Source organism: Anolis carolinensis, chromosome 4 (assembly GCF_035594765.1).
Source record: "Anolis carolinensis isolate JA03-04 chromosome 4, rAnoCar3.1.pri, whole genome shotgun sequence".
NCBI classification, from domain to species: domain Eukaryota; kingdom Metazoa; phylum Chordata; class Lepidosauria; order Squamata; family Dactyloidae; genus Anolis; species Anolis carolinensis.
In genome coordinates, this window is record NC_085844.1 from 175,850,937 (window position 1) to 175,869,029 (window position 18,093).

The window sequence follows — 18,093 nt, forward strand, 5'->3', positions numbered from 1 at the left end:
AATAAGAGAGACACAGTATAAATTTACTTTATTAGAATTTTCAGCAATATCATTTTAAAAAGGGTTTCTTTGTAAAATACACAGCATTTTTATAAACTGAATTCAGTAAGAATTTAGCAAGTCCAAATCTTCCACTGAAAACGTAAAATGCTTTGACTGAAAAGTCTGTTCTTTCTGTTCAAGTGTAACACGCTTTTTATTCTGTAATTCTTCATTCATCTCAGTTTTTCCTTGCAGTGCAGAAAGGTTTGCCATATCTGTGCTTTTCCTGTAGAACTGCAAATTCTCAGAAGTCTTGCTTTGCTTCTCTTCTAGAAATTCTTGTAGAGGTTCTTCTTTTTTGCGTCTTTTTCCATCTGTAAAAGAGACCTCATAAATTCCCTACAAAGGGATAATCTTTTAATACAGCTTTATTTTGCTGTATTTGCTGGCTAGCAACATTAAAACAGGAGTATTTTAAAATACAGTTTCAAAGATTCAGATACTTTAAACAACTGAAGAATTCCAGTTGTGACTCATTAATTATTTTCAGTGAGAGTATCCTTTTCTTCCTATCAACAGCTATAGCCATGTTTTGTCAGAAGACGTCTATTGCAGAAAAAACTGGAGCCTGGAGAGGGCACAGACCAGAAATACTGTGGATGAATTCACTTTCTTATCCTTTTTCCCTACCTGTTGCTTTCTTTCCTTGCCCTCTTCCAGCCCCTCAAATGGCTGAGGAAGACACAGATCACTTGTGAAGAGACCTAAACTGATTGCTTGCTCAGGACTACTTTTGAAATGAAACTAAGAACTGATGGATATCAGGTATTTCTCTTTTAAATGGATCATGATGTGATGGAGGGGAGAGCTCTTTTCAAATTATGGGCTGATACAATTAAATGCAAGGTTCTGTGCCTTCAGCACATGCTTCAGAATTACAAAACACAAACATCTGTGCTGTAATCATACACTGCTCTGTTTTAACCCTGTGCACTGTTTGACTGGAGGTAGTGTGTATATAAATAACTAGCTAAACTCCCCAGCAATCTGTTATGAAGCAGCGTGAAATGAGCATTAGGTAAAAAAAAGAAGGAAAAAGCATCTAAAAATGTAAAGAAGCACCAACAGCAGTTTTAACAGACCAGAAGCTCATTGAGCACAGCAGTAGAGCGAATGAGCTTCAGCAATTACAAAAGCAGTCAAGCTTTAGACGCTATAAAAGACTGTATTGAAAGATCTATAAAGGAAAGTAAGGGTCTATCTATCTATTTAGCTCTTTGGAGACATCTTGTCTCTCTCCATGCTCACAGGAGAAAAATAAAAACGGAGGATTTAGGGACTTGCTATGTGGCCAGGAAACTTTGAATAAAAAGAGGTCTAACATTATAAAAATATGTCTAACCAACAAGATAACAGGAGAGAACAGAGTGGCAGGCCGACACAGAGGCCAATGCGGGAAGGGCTTTTCCCTGCCAACTAACTCATCTGCCTATTTCCCTGATGAGGACTATAAACATGTGCAGGATGTGGTTGAGTTCCAACAATAATCAGGGGAGAAAATGGGGGATTCCATGCGGGAGAGCCTTTTGAAAATTTCTGGGACCCACAGGTTGTACATCTCAATCTCGTATTAAACTGGATGAAATCAGCATATCCATCCAGTTCCAGTAAATCCTGTTCTAATGAATCCTTAAAAGTGTTGTTCATGTTAGGATCTAAAGAAGCTATTTGTCAGAAATATTAAAAATAACTAAGTATTTTTAATTTTAAAAATGTGAATCAAGCATTGAAAGGGTTAAATAAGCTATTGTCGCCCTGAGGGGAGTGAGTAGGAGGAAGCCTGTTAGAGTTAGTGGGCCAAAGCTAGTGTTGTCCTGAGGAGTGTGAGTAGGCCTCAGTATGAGAAGCTCCAGCGTGAAGGCTGCTGTGTGCAAAGTTCATATGTGAAGCTCCTGTGTAACTTCAGTGTGAGAGACTCTGTGGGAGCGAAACTAGAAGCTGTTTATCTGCATGAGAAAGAAGTCCAACATGGAAGGAAGTATAAAGAACTTTGTGTTATGGAAACCTTGTTTCTGTAAATAGTGCAACCATATTATTTTGCTATAAAGAAAAACCTCCAAAGGAAGAGATAACATTGTTCTGTGTGTTTTTGTTCTTTTTATCACTTTTGGCTACTGGTGCTGGGGCACGCTGCTGCTAGTAAGTTACTCTGTTATATGTTTATGGGGAGGGTCTTTTGGTAATAAGCCCACTTGCCCAACACTATTTGGGGCTGTTTTCTTGATTTCCACCTTCTGAGTCCCAAAGTCAAATAACTATTAAGAAGTAGGTTGCTTCTTCAGTTCCTGCAGCTGGTGTGTGTGTATCTGTTGTTCTTATCTTCTATTTATGCTTTAAAATAGTCTCAGTGAGCAAAAATACAGCCCAATTCTAATACTCTCTCCAGAAATAGTTCAAATAGTTTTGGTTTAGAAGTAAATATCTTTATTCAGTTACTTACAGAAACGTTGAGTTGATGTTCTAGATTTCATTTTTTCTTTTGCCTTAATTGATTCTAAGATTGCATGCTGCCATTGCAAGACAGTCTAGAAAAATTAAGAAAGGAGATGTTTTAACATCAAAGTTATTCACAAAGCTCAGAGAAAAGACACTAAGGGTCAACATGCCCTATTCAATATGAATACTAAACCAACATTTTAAAGTGCTGGATTTAAATGTTATATGTACCTTCTTTATACAGCAAAACAAGACATTGGGAACAAACACCCTTGCCAAGCACGATTTCAAGTTTGCTTGACAATATTAAAGTAACGTCTTCTGTTGTCGTTAATCTCATTTTAAGGTAACATTTTGTAAAAGAGTGAATGTCTAAACTAATACTGTACTCTTCATGACTCTAAATCCAATCTGAATGTTGAAGGTATTATAAATCCTTCAGAGGCTAACACAGGAGAGGAAGCACAACTATATTAAGACAGTAAGTCTTAATCAATACATACCTGTTCAGCCCAACCTTCTGTTTTGCAGTTGTTATGATCAAATTCTTTCAAAGACTCTTCAGAATGAACCAGACCTATTTTTGTTTGGATCTGATAAATGGTTGTCTTTGAGCACTAATGAAAAGGAGAAACCAAAACAGGTTGTGTAGGAGAACTCATTGCCCACCAAGGTCTGATTTTTATACCAACACAACATTTCTGACTTTTATGTTTTCCTTTTAGAATCCCAATATATATCAAAATAACATCTTTCCATTTCTGTATTTTAAATGCAGCACTCAGCTGTTTAGCATAAACTTTTTTTCACCTTTAGGCCAGTCCCAGAGAGATCCAAATAGTTCAGCTTTTTGAAAGAAAGCAGGTACCCAATTCCCATATGGGTGATTTCTGGATTATCTATACAAAAACAAAAAAGGATAGCATGTACACAAAGGTCATACATACTTGTTAAATAACACAAAGGGGATCAATAGGACCCCATGACTAAAAACTGTTCTATCATACCGACAAAGAAACATTTCATTGGAGAGGTGCTGAAAAAAATGAGAAAGGATTTGCATTTACTTAATTGGAAAACATCTATAACTTGGAGGGGTTGTATTAAACAGTTACTGTATTTATATTTCAAAATCTGAATATGAATTGTCTTGGAATTCTCAAGTACTACCAACTATAGAACACAGAATCAAAATTAACGTACATTCACACTTCACTGTAGTTAAGTAATATATGAACAATATATGGACTGTATGTTCAAATGAACAATACAAGATTGTTTGTTCTGTTACATGATATAACAGAATAAGCTCTTGTGTTAGCTATATTGTATGTACTGTCACTCATCTAATGGCAACTCATTCATTTTTCTTTCTCTCTGCAGTAGCAGACACTTAAATCATTCTAGTTTTTTTTAATTGACTAGGATTAACATTGAATTAAGAAGTATATCTAGACTTTAGACTGAAATCATACTTACAAGATAAATCTAGAACTGTTAGATTTTCAAGACCCCTTTTCATAATCCGAACAGGTGCAGTCATTTTGCGAAGACCAGCATCTGATAAGCAATTATCTTTCAGGAGAAGGCGAACTAGGCTAAAGTAACCAATAGATATGTTTTATACAGAAATCTAGGATGTTTTGTTGTTAACTATCATCAACTCAATTTCAGCTTACAGCAACAGTATTAATGAGAGATTTCCAGGTCACCCTGTTATCAACAGCCCTGTTCTTATTTTGCAAACTTGGCATTCATAAAATATGCTGCAACACTGTCAGGTTAATCTGAATTAAGGCTGTATATAATACATAAAATATTATTATTATTATTATTATTATTATTATTATTATTATTATTATTATTATTATTATTATTATTATTATCTGCATTTCTATACCGCTTTTCTCACCCCTGGGGGGACTCAAAGCAGTTTACAACATAATAAATGGCAAAATTCAATGCCTTACATATATATAAAATATATCACATATTTAAATCAAAAACATACAACTGTAGATTAAAACAATTACAACTATAAAAACATCAAACATAGACATATGTATGAAACATATTACAACAATTAACATAGATCCCTTCTCTCCCACCACCATCCCCCACCACCATCCCCCATCTCCCTCTCCATAGAGTTTCAACCTTTCTTTATATACCCTCCCTGCTCCCCTAGGGAGCAAGATGGTGGAGGCGTTGCTGTGGCTTATGGGAATCATTTGTTGGCCAGGTGGAATAGTAGTGAATAGCCTTGCAGCCTCAAAGCCTGGCCGTTTTCTGGAGTAGCAGAAGTAGCACCCTCAATCAAAGAGCCGCTTTGAAGCCTGGCTACTTCCTTTGTAGGGGAATCCTTGTTTGGCCAGCTTGAACTGCACTGAATAGTCTTGCAGCTTAAAAGCCTGGCCGCTTTCTACATAGGGCATCCTTGTTAAGCCAGGCTGAATGGGATGGCTTCAGAGCTTGGAGGTTTTCTATCTAGGGGAAATCTTGTTTGACCAGGTTGAACAGCACTGAATAGCCTTGCTGCTTGCAAGCCTGGCCGCTTTCTACTTGTGGAATCCTTGGTTGGCCAGTTTGAATAGCAATTAATAGTCTCAGTGTGGCAGGTATGAATGCTGCAATTAGCCACCTTGATTAGCATTTAATGGCCTTGCAGCTTCAAAGCCTGTTTGCTTTGTGGGACATGGTCCGGGAGCTCATGAAACATGTAGCATCCGTGTTTTTCTGGGCATGTAAGCGTGTGTCCAGATATATGTGTTTGGGCATTTGTTTTTTGTGTTATAATTTTCTACTGTTGTTGTCCTGTCTGAGTCGCTGTTGTCTGTCCCTTTATTGCAGTTGTGTGTGTACACAGTTCTATGCATTGGCTGTGCTCTTCATGGGAGATAGGGATTGGATGGGTCTGCTGATGCAAAGCTTTGTAGTGGTATTCATGTTGGTTACTATTGTTTTGCGTTTGGCTGAAAGTGGTGAGGCTAGAGGGGGTTTATGTCCCTGTGGAGTATTGTCTATGTTTGGTGTGTTAATTCTTGTGTGTTGCCTGGCAGTGTTGCTTTCCCCTATTGCAGCTTTTAAAAACTTATCTTTGAACTCAGTCATCGCGTTTGCGCGATGTCCTTTTAGCAATGTCCCTGACAGAATTCTAAAACAAAAAGTTTTTAAAAGCTTGAAAAGGGGAAAGCTTTCCTTCACCCTTTTTCCTCTGTCTCGGATATGGTTGTTTAGGGCTATTGTCCTCCTCCGTAGCGTTATGCAATCCGCCGGGCCGGCGGTTGGAATGCTTGCGCGCAGCTGCCTTTCATGCATGTCTGTCTTCCAAGGGTGCGGGCTGCTCCGCGCATGTGCACAGTGCAGTTTTTTTTGTTTTTTGGGAATTTTGAGTGACTTCCAGTTTGATTTTTTTTTTTTTTTTGGTTTTGCTATCTAAACATAGCGGGGATGACCATGTCTTTTGTGGCCAAATTTCATGGGTTTGGGGTGTGTCGTTTCACTCTTTAAGTTAGAAATGGTCAGAACATTTTTATATAGATAGATAATATTTTTAAAGAATTCAGCAAAGCCACTTGGCAGTTATCATAGATTTCTTTTGGCGATAGTAGAATATTGATCCAATGCAGTGGTTATACAGGACTCAAGACATTACCAGTTAGGGAGCACTTCATATTGCCAATATAACTAATGTGTATGATATTCAAATCCAACTTTAACTTGAATCAGTTACTTAGACAAAACCACTTAAATGTTAAATGTGAATGTCTCTCTACCTCTAGTATAATACAGGAGTGTATAACTCATTATACCTTTAGGAAGCAACATGGAAGAGACCTATTTCACACAGAAAGCTATCAAATCCCTTTCATATACTATTATAATTTGAGATCCCCTAATCATGCTTTCTGGCTTGGAAATTATAATGGAATTTTAAAAAATGCTAGGCTTAAAGAAGGTTAAATTTTGCTTCTTCACATTAACTTCTCTTTAGAGAATGCTATAAAATCTTAAAACAAACAGAGCAGGTTTTGTGTCTGCAGAACATAGCTTGGCCAGCATTTTCAGTTTTAACTCTTACAATGTGGGTAAATCCAATGTTAGAGAATACTATTTGAAAAAAAGAACTGCAAAAATAATTAAGTCAGCTGTGCAATGTACAGCGTATAAGATTTTATAAATTTCAAATATGATTCATTTGAAGGTCGAAATAATTTGAGCCCCTCCCCCCTTTATTTTCTTTAGATATCAGTCTATCACTTGCCCCCAGTAAATTTGTACCTGGATAGTGTTGCATTTGTGATATGTTGTAAGAGGTCATGATCATCTCCAAGTTTACAACAGGACAAATCCAAACAAACAAGACCCTGGAAGGATTTAATTTCTTCAAGTTTTTCAGAAATAACTAGATAGCTGTAAGGAGTAGAAACAAAAGTTAAGTGTTGCCTTGTTCAGTAACCTTTGTTCTTGTACGTTTAAAGTCAATATTAAATATAAAAAATGCAGCTAGTCATAGTAGTTGGTTCAGTTTAAATATATTGGACAAAACAAAATTGCTACAGAATCAGTTAAAAGATCATGTTTGTGAAACAATAATTGTTCTAAAGCCAACCACAAATAAGTCTGACAAAGAGCTAGATAAGACCATTCAGCCCATCCTATTTATTTGGTCCCATTTTAAATTAGCTTCAAGCAACACATGTTCCTATTTGCTGCTTTTTCAATAACAAATGGAACAATGTTCTTTGGATTAAGTTTCAAAAATGCCACTACATCAAAATTATGTAAGCTTACCTCTTTTTCAAGCATAGCGTTTGAAGTACTAAACTTCCGTAAACCTCTGTAAATTTCTGCAGGGCACAAAGTCCTGTTCTTGAGTCTGAAAACTTCTGTCTCGCATCTGCTGCATAGAAAAGCTTTTCTGCTATCTGCTCAGGAAAGCCAATCAATGAATCAACATGATTCATGTTGTCAGCAATGTAACTCAAGACTAAGTTGAAGAGAGATTTGGCCGAATAGCGCAGATTTCCCTCCTTGGTGTAGGTGAAGATGAAATGATCTGTCCTTCCGTTGTCATTACCTCTGTTCACATAAAGCTCAACAGAGAATCCTTTGGAGAACAGCCTTGAAGGCCCTGGATTTACAGCACGGTTGTTTACTCTTCCTGTATTTTTATTCACTTTATATAGCTGTCCATTTTCTCGAACATATATAGGCCCTCTATCAGGGAGATTTTCTTCATGGAGATAGTATGACATTCCTCTTGAAAATTTTTGGGGCAAAATAAACAAAGCAAAACATCAAACAAAGCAGCAGCAAATTCAATTTATGAAAGTGTCTTTTACTGTCATAGCCAGCTTATACTGTACTTCATAATTAAAAAACAAAAGAAAAACCAAGCTTTCAATGGGAGACACAGATATTGAATAAAGGCTAGAATCTATTCAGTATAGCATAAATATCCACTAAGGGAGGCAGACAAAATTTCTTCCTTTTGTAAAAAAAATGATATAGAAATTACAGGCATTCCCCAAGTTATTAACTATTTTTATGCATTTAAACTTGTAATCAACGGCAGTCTTCCCATGAATAGGAAGCCAGATGGTTTAGAAAGCATCCTTTTTGTGTTTCCTTCATGTGTAGGCAATCCTCCAGTTACAAACATTCGACTTACAAACGACTCATAATTTAAAAAGGGACTCATAGTTTAAAAAAGGGCGTGAGAACAACAGGAAGCGAGAGAAATCTATCCTAGGAAGGGGAATTCACTCCTGAAAGAGTTATCATGAGGGAAAGATGTCTCCACTGAAGCTTTCTAACCAATCCTTGTTTCTACAACAAGCCAAATTTTTCCAAATCCAATTATCACAGGGAGAGAAAGTAGGGTATAATCATTTGAATAGGGGCAGAGACAGTAAAACAAACCCCACATGGGTATTAACCCTTCCCTATGCTATTTAAAGCATACACACACACACACACACACATACATATATATGGCTGAAAATGTGTACTACAGTAGAGTCTCACTTATCCAACATAAACGGGCCGGCAGAATGTTGGATAAGCGAATATGTTGGATAATAAGGAGGCATTAAGGAAAAGCCTATTAAACATCAAATTAGGTTATGATTTTACAAATTAAGCACCAAAACATCATGTTATACAACAAATTTGACAGGAAAAGTAGTTCAATACGCAGTAATGTTATGTTGTAATTACTGTATTTACAAATTTAGCACCAAAATATCATGATATATTGAAAACATTGACTGCAAAAATGTGTTGGATAATCCAGAATGTTGGATAAGCGAGTGTTGGATAAGTGAGACTCTACTGTAGTTCCAACTAACATGCAAATTCAATTTATGAACAAACCTACAGAACCTATTTTGTTCGTAGCTTGGTAACTGCCTGTACACCACAGCCAGATGATTAATGTTTTCCATAATATTTTTAATAATTTCACAGATGTAACGAAGTTTGCGTCTCAATTGCCACTCTGCATTACAGTCTAGATGCAAGAGGGATATAATATAATAATTATAACAATAATAGGTTTGTGTGCCATCAGAAAGCAAATCTGTCACAATCTCAGCCAATTGGTCCACCCACACTGTAAAATTAATGTGTTTGGCACCACTTTAAGGACCATAGCTTTTCAATCTTCTTTGCCAAAGAGTGAGTGCCTCATCAAAATGCAACTCCCAGGATGCCATAGCACTGAGCCATGGCAGTTTAAGTGGTGTCAAACTGCATTAATTCTGTAGCATAAATGCACACAAGGTTGGCATTTGTGATTTGAGGACCATTACTCTAATTTACTTATTTCTTATCCCGCCTTCCTCCTCATAAGGACTCAAGGCGGCTAACAATGACATGACACTACACAACAGGATTAAAAAATATGGCAAATAAATATACCTTATATACTCGAGTATAAGCCAACCCGAATATAAGCCGAGGCACCTAATTTTACCACCAAAAAACTGGGAAAACATTGACTCCAGTATAAGCCGAGGGTGGTAAATTTCAGAAATAAAAATAGATACCAATAAAATTACATTAATCGAGGCATCAGTAGGTTAAATGTTTTTGAATATTTACATAAAGCTCAAATTTAAGATAAGACTGTGCAACTCTGATCAAATCATTATTCCCATCTTCTTCAATGTAAATGTGCTTATGTATCCTTTTAATAGAGTAAAATAATACATGTAATAATAATAATAATAATAAATACAGGAAAATACTACATGTAATAATAGAGTAAAATAATAAATTCAATAATAATAATAATAAGATCAGAGTGAAATAATAAATGCATTAATAATAATAATAATAATAATAATAATAGAGTAAAATAAATGTAATAGTAGCAACAATAATAGAGAAAAATAATAAATGTAATAATATCAATAATAATAGAGAAAAACAAATGTACCATATATTCTCGAGTATAAGCTGACCCAAATATAAGCCAACCAGGACCCTCACCCGAGTATAAGCCGAGGGGGGCTTTTTCAGTCTTAAAAAGAGGGCTGAAAAACTAGGCTTATACTTGAGTATATACAGTAATACAGTACAGTCTTGCTTATCCAACATAAACGGGTGTCAGAACGTTGGATAAGTGAAAATGTTGAATAATAAGGAGGGATTAACGGAAAGCCTATTAAACATCAAATTACGTTATGATTTTACAAGTTAGGCACCAAAATATCATATTTTACAACAAAACGACAGAAAAAGCAGTTTAATACACAGTAAAGTTATGTAGTAATTACTGTATTTAAGAGTTTAGCACCAAAACATCACAATGTATTGAAAACATTGACTACAAAAATATTGACTACTAAAAGGCAGACTGTGTTGGCTAACACAAAACGCTGGATGAGTGAAGGTTGGATAATCGAGATTCGAGACTCTACTGTATATAAATACAAAATATCAATATAAAATGTTAGAAAAACAATGAGTGTAAAAGATAAAAACACACCAAGGGGCCCTTCCACACAGCCATATCACCCAGAATATCAAGGCAGAAAATCCCACAATATCTGCTTTGAACTGAGGGCCCTTCCAGGCAGGCCCTAAATCCCTGGGTCAGGTCCCAGGTTTTCTGTTTATCCCAGATTATCTGGCAGTGGGGACTCATATAATCCAGTTTAATGCAGAAAGACTGGGATCAGATCTTGGGATATAGGGCTTGTCTGAAAGGGCCTGGGTTATCTGAGTCCACACTGCCATATATTCCATTTCAAATGAGATAATGTGGCATTTTATTCAGCTGTGTGGAAGGGGCCAAGGAGACCAGGATATGAATGTGCGGCTGGTGGGGACGAGGGAACAAGCCTTCTCGGCAGTGGCCCCCCGGCTCTGGAATGCATTGCCAAAAGAGTTCAGGCAATCCCCTACATTATCCAGTTTCCGTAAGGAACTGAAGACCTGGTGGTGTTTGCAGGTTTTTGAGTAATTACATTGGAATACCACCGATTTCTGGGCCTGAATATATTGCACAAGATTTCTCTAGCCTAAAATGATACATTTTAATATACAGTAGAGTCTCACTTATCCAAGCCTCGCTTATCCAAGCCTCTGGATAATCCAAGCCATTTTTGTAGTCAATGTTTTCAATATATCATGATATTTTGGTGCTAAATTTGTAAATACAGTAACAGGGCCGGCTGGACATATGAGGCTGCTGAAGCGGCGGCCTCGGGCGCTGGCCGCTAGGGGCGCTGTCGAGGCGTCGACAGCAGCCCATAGTGCCACAGCAGAGATTGCCCAATTCTCCCTTAGTTCCTGGACGCGGCCGCAGCTCGCCCTAACGACCTGCGGCCGCGTCCAGGAAGGGAGAATTGGGCGATCCCTGCTGTGTGCACGCACACAGCAGAGATCGCCCAATCCTCCTTTAGTTCCTGGACGCGGCCGCAGCTCGCCCTGGCGACCTGCGGCCGCGTCCAGGAAGGGAGAATTGGGCGATCCCTGCTGTGTGCACGCACACAGCAGAGATCGCCCAATCCTCCTTTAGTTCCTGGACGCGGCCGCAGCTCGCCCTGGCGACCTGCGGCCGCGTCCAGGAAGGGAGAATTGGGCGATCCCTGCTGTGTGCACGCACACAGCAGAGATCGCCCAATCCTCCTTTAGTTCCTGGACGCGGCCGCAGCTCGCCCTGGCGACCTGCGGCCGCGTCCATGAAGGGAGAATTGGGCGATCCCTGCTCTGTGCACGCACACAGCAGAGATCGCCCAATCCTCCTTTAGTTCCTGGGCGCGGCCGCAGCTCGCCCTGGCGACCTGCGGCCGCGTCCAGGAAGGGAGAATTGGGCGATCCCTGCTGTGTGCACGCACACAGCAGAGATCGCCCAATCCTCCTTTAGTTCCTGGGCGCGGCCGCAGCGCGCCCTGGCGACCTGCGGCCGCGTCCAGGAAGGGAGAATTGGGCGATCCCTGCTGTGTGCACGCACACAGCAGAGATCGCCCAATCCTCCTTTAGTTCCTGGACGCGGCCGCAGCTCGCCCTGGCGACCTGCGGCCGCGTCCATGAAGGGAGAATTGGGCGATCCCTGCTCTGTGCACGCACACAGCAGAGATCGCCCAATCCTCCTTTAGTTCCTGGGCGCGGCCGCAGCTCGCCCTGGCGACCTGCGGCCGCGTCCAGGAAGGGAGAATTGGGCGATCCCTGCTGTGTGCACGCACACAGCAGAGATCGCCCAATCCTCCTTTAGTTCCTGGGCGCGGCCGCAGCTCGCCCTGGCGACCTGCGGCCGCGTCCAGGAAGGGAGAATTGGGCGATCCCTGCTGTGTGCACGCACACAGCAGAGATCGCCCAATCCTCCTTTAGTTCCTGGACGCGGCCGCAGCTCGCCCTGGCGACCTGCGGCCGCGTCCAGGAAGGGAGAATTGGGCGATCCCTGCTGTGTGCACGCACACAGCAGAGATTGCCCAATCCTCCTTTAGTTCCTGGACGCGACTGCAGCGCGCCCTGGCGACCTGCAGCCGCGTCCAGGAAGGGAGAATTGGGCAAGGAGGAGGCAAGTGGACAATATCAACAGAAAGGAGGAAACCATGAAAATGAACAAAATCTGGCAAACAGCATTTTAAAACTCTAAAATCAGGACAGTAAATAAAGAAACACACTCTGAAAAAGGGAATTCCAGACATGAAACAACCTGGTAACACCTCCCAACAAAGGATTCCCACAGGTCGGAATCAGCCAGACCTTGAAGCTGCAAGGCTTTTCACTCTAATCAAGGTGATTAATTGCAACATTCACACTTGCCTCCAACAGACAAGAATTCTTTCTCCCACCCTGGACCTTCCACAGATATATAAACCTCTCTTGCTTAGTTTCCAACAGACCTCACAACCTCAGAGGATGCCTGCCATAGATGTGGGCGAAACGTCAGGAGAGAATACTTCTGGAACATGGCCACGCAGCCCGAAAGACATACAACAACCCTAAAGGGCAAATGTTTTTCCCCAGACATTAAGTCCAGTCATGTCTGATTCTGGGGTTTGGTGCTCATCTCCATTTCTAAGCCAAAGAGCCAGCCTTGTCCGTAGACTCCTCCAAGGTCATGTGGGATGACTGCATGGAGCGGCATTACCTTCCCGCTGGAGCAGTACCTATTGATGCACTCACATTTGCATGTTTTTAAACTTCTGGGTTGGCAGAAGCTGGGGCTAACAGTGAGGGCTCACTCTGGTCCCCCAATTCAAATCTGCTGCGGCCTTTCAGTCCAGAATTTCAGCAGCTCAGCGCTTTCACACGCTGTGCCATCAGGGGATATTATTTCCTAAAGGTTGTGAATATACAATATTTCTGATTGTTTTTTTTTGTCTGTTAGAGGCAAGTATGAATGCTGCAATTAGGAAAAATGATAAGGATGTAAAGACCTTGCAGCTTTAAAGCCTGGCTGTTTCCTCCCTGAGTGAATGTTTTGTTGGGAGGTGTTAGCTGGCCCTGATTGTTTCCTGTCTGGAATTCCCGTTTTCAGAGTGGTGTTCTATGCGATATGTTATGTGCTTCTGCCGTCTGTGGCCGTGAGAAAACAGAGGATTTACCAGACTTTGATGATGGGAATACTTTGTTGGGAGGTGTTAGCTGGCCCTGATTGATTCATGACTGGATTTCCCCTGCTTTGCTACACCCATTACAATGGTCCACGCTGGCGTGGCACTTCTGAAGGACAAGAGTTCACTTCCTGAGAAAGGAAGTGTCTCTTCTCCTGGGGCTGCGTTCTCCCAAACAAAACTGATCTGAAGCTAGTCCGAAGTCTGAAAAATCTTCTGAAGAGATATCATGACCAGGAAACCTTTGTGTAGTACTTGTAGACTAGAAATAACAAAAAAATTAAAATTGTTGCAAAGTTTATTAAAATATGTATTTATTAAAATGCAAGATTGGTGTTAATTCTATGTAATGTTACTATATGAACATAATGTTGTTAATAAACTTCTGGTTGTAAGGTAAACTCTTTTATCCATTCTATTCACCTCTACCTTCTACCTTTTATTTCTCGGTGATTGGGGTTTTTTTTGGGGGGGGGGGGGGCACCAAAATCCTGTTTCGCTTACACTTGAAAATTTCCTTGGGCCGGCCCTGTACAGTAATTACAACATAACATTACTGCGTATTGAACTACTTTTTCTGTCAAATTTGTTGTATAACATGAAGTTTTGATGCTTAATTTTTAAAATCATAACCTAATTTGATGTTTAATAGGCTTTTCCTTGATCAGTCCTTATAATCCAAGATATTCACTTATCCAAGCTTCTGCTGGCCCGTTTAGCTTGGATAAGTGAGACTCTACTGTATTGGGTTTATGGTTCCCGTCCCCTTGATCAGGTCATGTAAGTGTTATTTATTTCTATAATTGTATTTTTATTTTGCTTAATAATGTGTTATTATGTTGCTATGTAATGTTTGTGTTGTTTTTATGATTGGAAACCGCCCTGAGTCCCATCCGGGAGATAGGGCGGTATATAAATAAAGTTTTTTTTAATTATTATTATTATTATTATTATTATTATTATTATTATCCCCTGTTAGCCTGGGGAGCCCATTGGGTGAGTCCTTGGGCCCTTCCCAACAGCCCTATATCCCAGAATATCAAGGCAGAAACCCCCACATTATCTGCTTTGAACTGAAATATATGGAAGTATGGACTCAGCTAACCCATTCAAAGCAGATATTGTGGGATATCGGGCCGTGTGGAAGGGCCCACAAACTCTCAGCCACAAAAAAAAACAAAAAACAAACAAACCATGCTATGTTCACCTTAGGGTAGCCATATAAGTAACAAACGAAGTACAAAGGGCGCAATAGATGTAGGAAGACTTTGCACGGCCCTTTGAGTCACCCTCAGCTTTTTAAAAAGGAGAGAAACTCACCCCAGAGGCGCCAGGTTGAGTCTTGAGGAGGAGGAGAGAGGGACCACCACCAGCCAGCCAGCCATTCAGCCTTCGAGGCCAGGGCTTCTTTCCATCTCCACACAAGAGGCAGCAGCGCCACACACACAGAGAGAGAGAAAGCAGAGTCACGCCCGCCTCCTATTCCCCTGCTTCAAGACTTCTCTCTGAGTCGCTTTGTGCTCTTTTTTTATGTCCAGACACCACCGAAAGGCGCAAAACCCTGTGCAGAAGTCGTCCCCACTCTCCAGTGCCTTCGTCAGGCACAGAGTCCGCCTGCACTGCGTGTGGACGAGAAAAAGGGAATGGCGGGGAAGGAGCTCTAGACTCCGCAGAACGGATGCAATTTGACACCGCTTCAGCTGCCATGGCGCTAGGGCAGGCATGGGCAAACTTGGGCCCTCCAGGTGTTTGGGACTTCAACTCCCACAATTCCTAACAGCCGGTAGGCTGTTAGGAATTGTGGGAGTTGAAGTCCCAAACACCTGGAGGGCCCAAGTTTGCCCATGCCTGCCCTAGAATGAACTGGGCATCCCAAACAGCCATTGACAGCCACGAAAGGCGCCCTTTAATGCTGCTGCAGAGGAATATCTTTGCTTTCCAAGTGGACAAGACAAACCAGTCAGTTAGCAAAGTGCTGCCCCGTTTCTCTTTTTATTCCCCTCTCCTTTTTTTGACATTGTACCACGGTCGTTTTAAAAGTACAGTATATCTTTCTTATGCAACTCTCCAGAGGCTTAAAGTGGTATCAGACTGGGTTGCTGTTCATTTTCCGGGCTGTATGGCCATGCTCCAGAAGCATTCTCCTCCTGACGTTTCGCCCACCACTATGGCAGGCATTCTCAGAGGTTGTGAGGTCTGTTGGAAACTAGGCAAGTGGGGTTTATATATCTGTGGAAGGTCCAGGTTGGGAGAAAAGAACTCTGTTTGAGGCAAATGGGAATGTTGCAATTGATCACTTTGATTAGCATTTAATGGCCCTGCAGATTCCTGGCTGCTTCTTGCCCCAGGAAATCCTTTGTTGGAAGGTGTTAGCTGGCCCTGATTGTTTCCTGTCTGGAATTCCCCTGTTTTCAGAGGGTTGTTTTTTATTTACTGTCCTGATTCTAGAGTTTGTTTGTTTTTTAATACTGGTAGCCAGATTTTTTTCATTTCCATGGTTTCCTCCTTTCTGTTGAAATTGTCCAGATGCTTGTGGATTTCAGTGGCTTCTCTGTGTGGCCTGACACGATGGTTGTTAGAGTGGTCCAGCATTTCTGTGTTCTCAATAAATATGCTGTGTCCAGGTTGGTTCATCAAGTGCTCTGCTATGGCTGACTTCTCTGGTTGAGTTTGTCTGCAATGCCTTTCATGTTCCTTGATTTGTGTTTGGGCAATGCTGCTGCATTTGGTGGTCCCTATGTAGACTTGCCCACAGCTGCATGGTATACGGTAGATTCCTGCAGAGGTGAGAGGATCCTTCTTGTCCTTTGCTGAACATAGCATTTCTTTGATTTTCTTCGTGGGTCTGTAGATAGTTTGTAAATTGTGTTCCTTCTTCAGCTTCACTATGTGGTCAGTGGTTCCCTTGATGTATGGTAAGAAGAACACTTTTCCTCTGGGTGAATCTTTGTCTTTACTTTCGGGATTTGTTCTTGGCCTTATAGATCTTCTGATGTCTGTGGCGGTGTCAAACTGCACTAGCTCTACAATGTAGTTGCACTCTATAGCTGGACCTATACTGCTATATAACCCAATTCAAAGAAGATAATCTGAATTATATATGGCAGTATAGAAGAGGCCTAATTTATTTTCTGAATCCAGATTATCCACTTTGAATTGGAATAATATGAGTCTACACTGCCATATAATCTAATTCCATACAGATACTCTGGATTCAGAAACTGGGGGCCCTTCCACAAAACTGAATAAAATCCCACATTATCTGCTTTGAATTGGAATATATGGCAGTATGGACTCAGATAATCCAGTTCAAAGCAGATATTGTGGGATTTTCTGTCTTGCTATTTAGGATTATATGGCAATGTGAAAGGGCCCTTTGTTATAGGGCAGTGTAGAAGGGGCCAAAGTTGAACTTATGTGGACCTATGATGACCCTAAGGCGAATCTGTCACAGGGTCTTCAGGCAAGATTTGTTCAGAAGAGGATTGCCTAATAATAATAATTGGCCAAAGGTAGTAATAACAGTAACAACAACAATGGTAATTGCACAAAGTTTGCCCAGTGGGTTTCAGGTTAATAATAATAATGACTGCCCAAAGGTAATAACAAAAACAATAGCCCCAAGGTCGCCCAATAGATTTCAGGGTTGGATGAGAATTTGAACCTTGGTCTATATAATCCAGGTTAAAGCAGAAAACCTGGAATCAAATCCTGGGATATAGGACCTGTCTGGGGGCCCTTCCACACAGCCCTATATCCCAGAATATCAAGGCAGAAAATCCCACATTATCTGAGTGTGGACTCACATAACCCAGTTCAAAGCAGATATTATAGGATTTTCTGCCTTGGTATTCTGGGATATAGGGCTGTGTGGAAGAGATCCCAGACAGGCTCTATATCCCAGGATCTGATTCCAGGTTTTCTGCTTTAACCTGGATTATATAACTCCACACTGCCACATAATCTGGGATAAACAGAAAACCTAGAATCTGACCCTGGGATATAGGGCCTGTCTGGAAGGGCCCAGTTTCATTGAACTGACTGGGGCTTTATTCGAAGGCCCCTTCCAAACAGTAATATAACCCAGAATATAAAGGCAGATAATCCACAATATCTGCTTTGAAGTGGGTTATCTGAGTCCACACTGCCATATAATGTAGTTCAATGTAGATTTTATACAGCTGTGTGGAAAGAGCTTCTACACTGCCATTAAAAACCAGATTATCTGCTTTGAACTGGATTATATGGCAGTGTGGACTCATATAGTCCAGTTCAAAGCAGATGATGTGGATGATCTGCTTTGATAATCTGGATTATATGGCAGAGTAGAAGGGGCCTAAGTAGAGATGTTCAGGACTGCGATGTATAACCGCATCCACAACCTCCAATATTTGTTCTCTGCTTTATTGATTTATTATGTATATGTTTTTGTTTTGGGGGGAAACCAGAGCCACCCACGCACAACAAAGCACCCGCCCCTTCCGTCATTTCCTGCGAGGAGTTACAGAACCGCCCCTTTCCCCGCCCCTCTCAAGAGGCG

At 40.8% G+C, this 18,093-nt stretch overlaps 1 protein-coding gene across 3 annotated transcripts; it reads right to left on the reverse strand.

The window, feature by feature from the left end:
* Nucleotides 1-11: 11 nt before the first annotated feature.
* Nucleotides 12-15,263, reverse strand: lrrc42 (leucine rich repeat containing 42). 3 transcript variants are annotated; one of them, XM_062979608.1, is made up of 8 exons: nucleotides 14,874-15,263; nucleotides 7,273-7,740; nucleotides 6,760-6,891; nucleotides 3,958-4,076; nucleotides 3,289-3,377; nucleotides 2,982-3,095; nucleotides 2,483-2,567; nucleotides 12-356 (listed from the first exon to the last, which is right to left on the reverse strand). In XM_062979608.1, exons 1-8 carry the CDS (start codon nucleotides 14,936-14,938, stop codon nucleotides 103-105), a joined length of 1,326 nt encoding a protein of 441 aa, XP_062835678.1. In that variant the 5' UTR covers nucleotides 14,939-15,263; the 3' UTR covers nucleotides 12-102. The 3 variants fall into 3 exon arrangements, with proteins under 3 accessions (XP_062835678.1, XP_062835679.1, XP_062835680.1); XM_062979609.1 differs by having other exon boundaries at nucleotides 7,273-8,992; XM_062979610.1 differs by lacking the exon at nucleotides 14,874-15,263 and adding an exon at nucleotides 8,861-11,305.
* Nucleotides 15,264-18,093: the final 2,830 nt, after the last annotated feature.

Bases quoted from the DNA above. Each gene is read 5' to 3' on its own strand.
- lrrc42 (XM_062979608.1), bottom strand. From the start codon at position 14,938: ATGGCTGGCTGGCTGGTGGTGGTCCCTCTCTCCTCCTCCTCAAGACTC. The intron at 7,741-14,873 runs GTGAGTTTCTCT...AAAATTTTCAAG, and splicing joins CTCAACCTGGCGCCTCTGGG to AGGAATGTCATACTATCTCC. The intron at 6,892-7,272 runs GTAAGCTTACAT...TACTCCTTACAG, and splicing joins ACGCTATGCTTGAAAAAGAG to CTATCTAGTTATTTCTGAAA.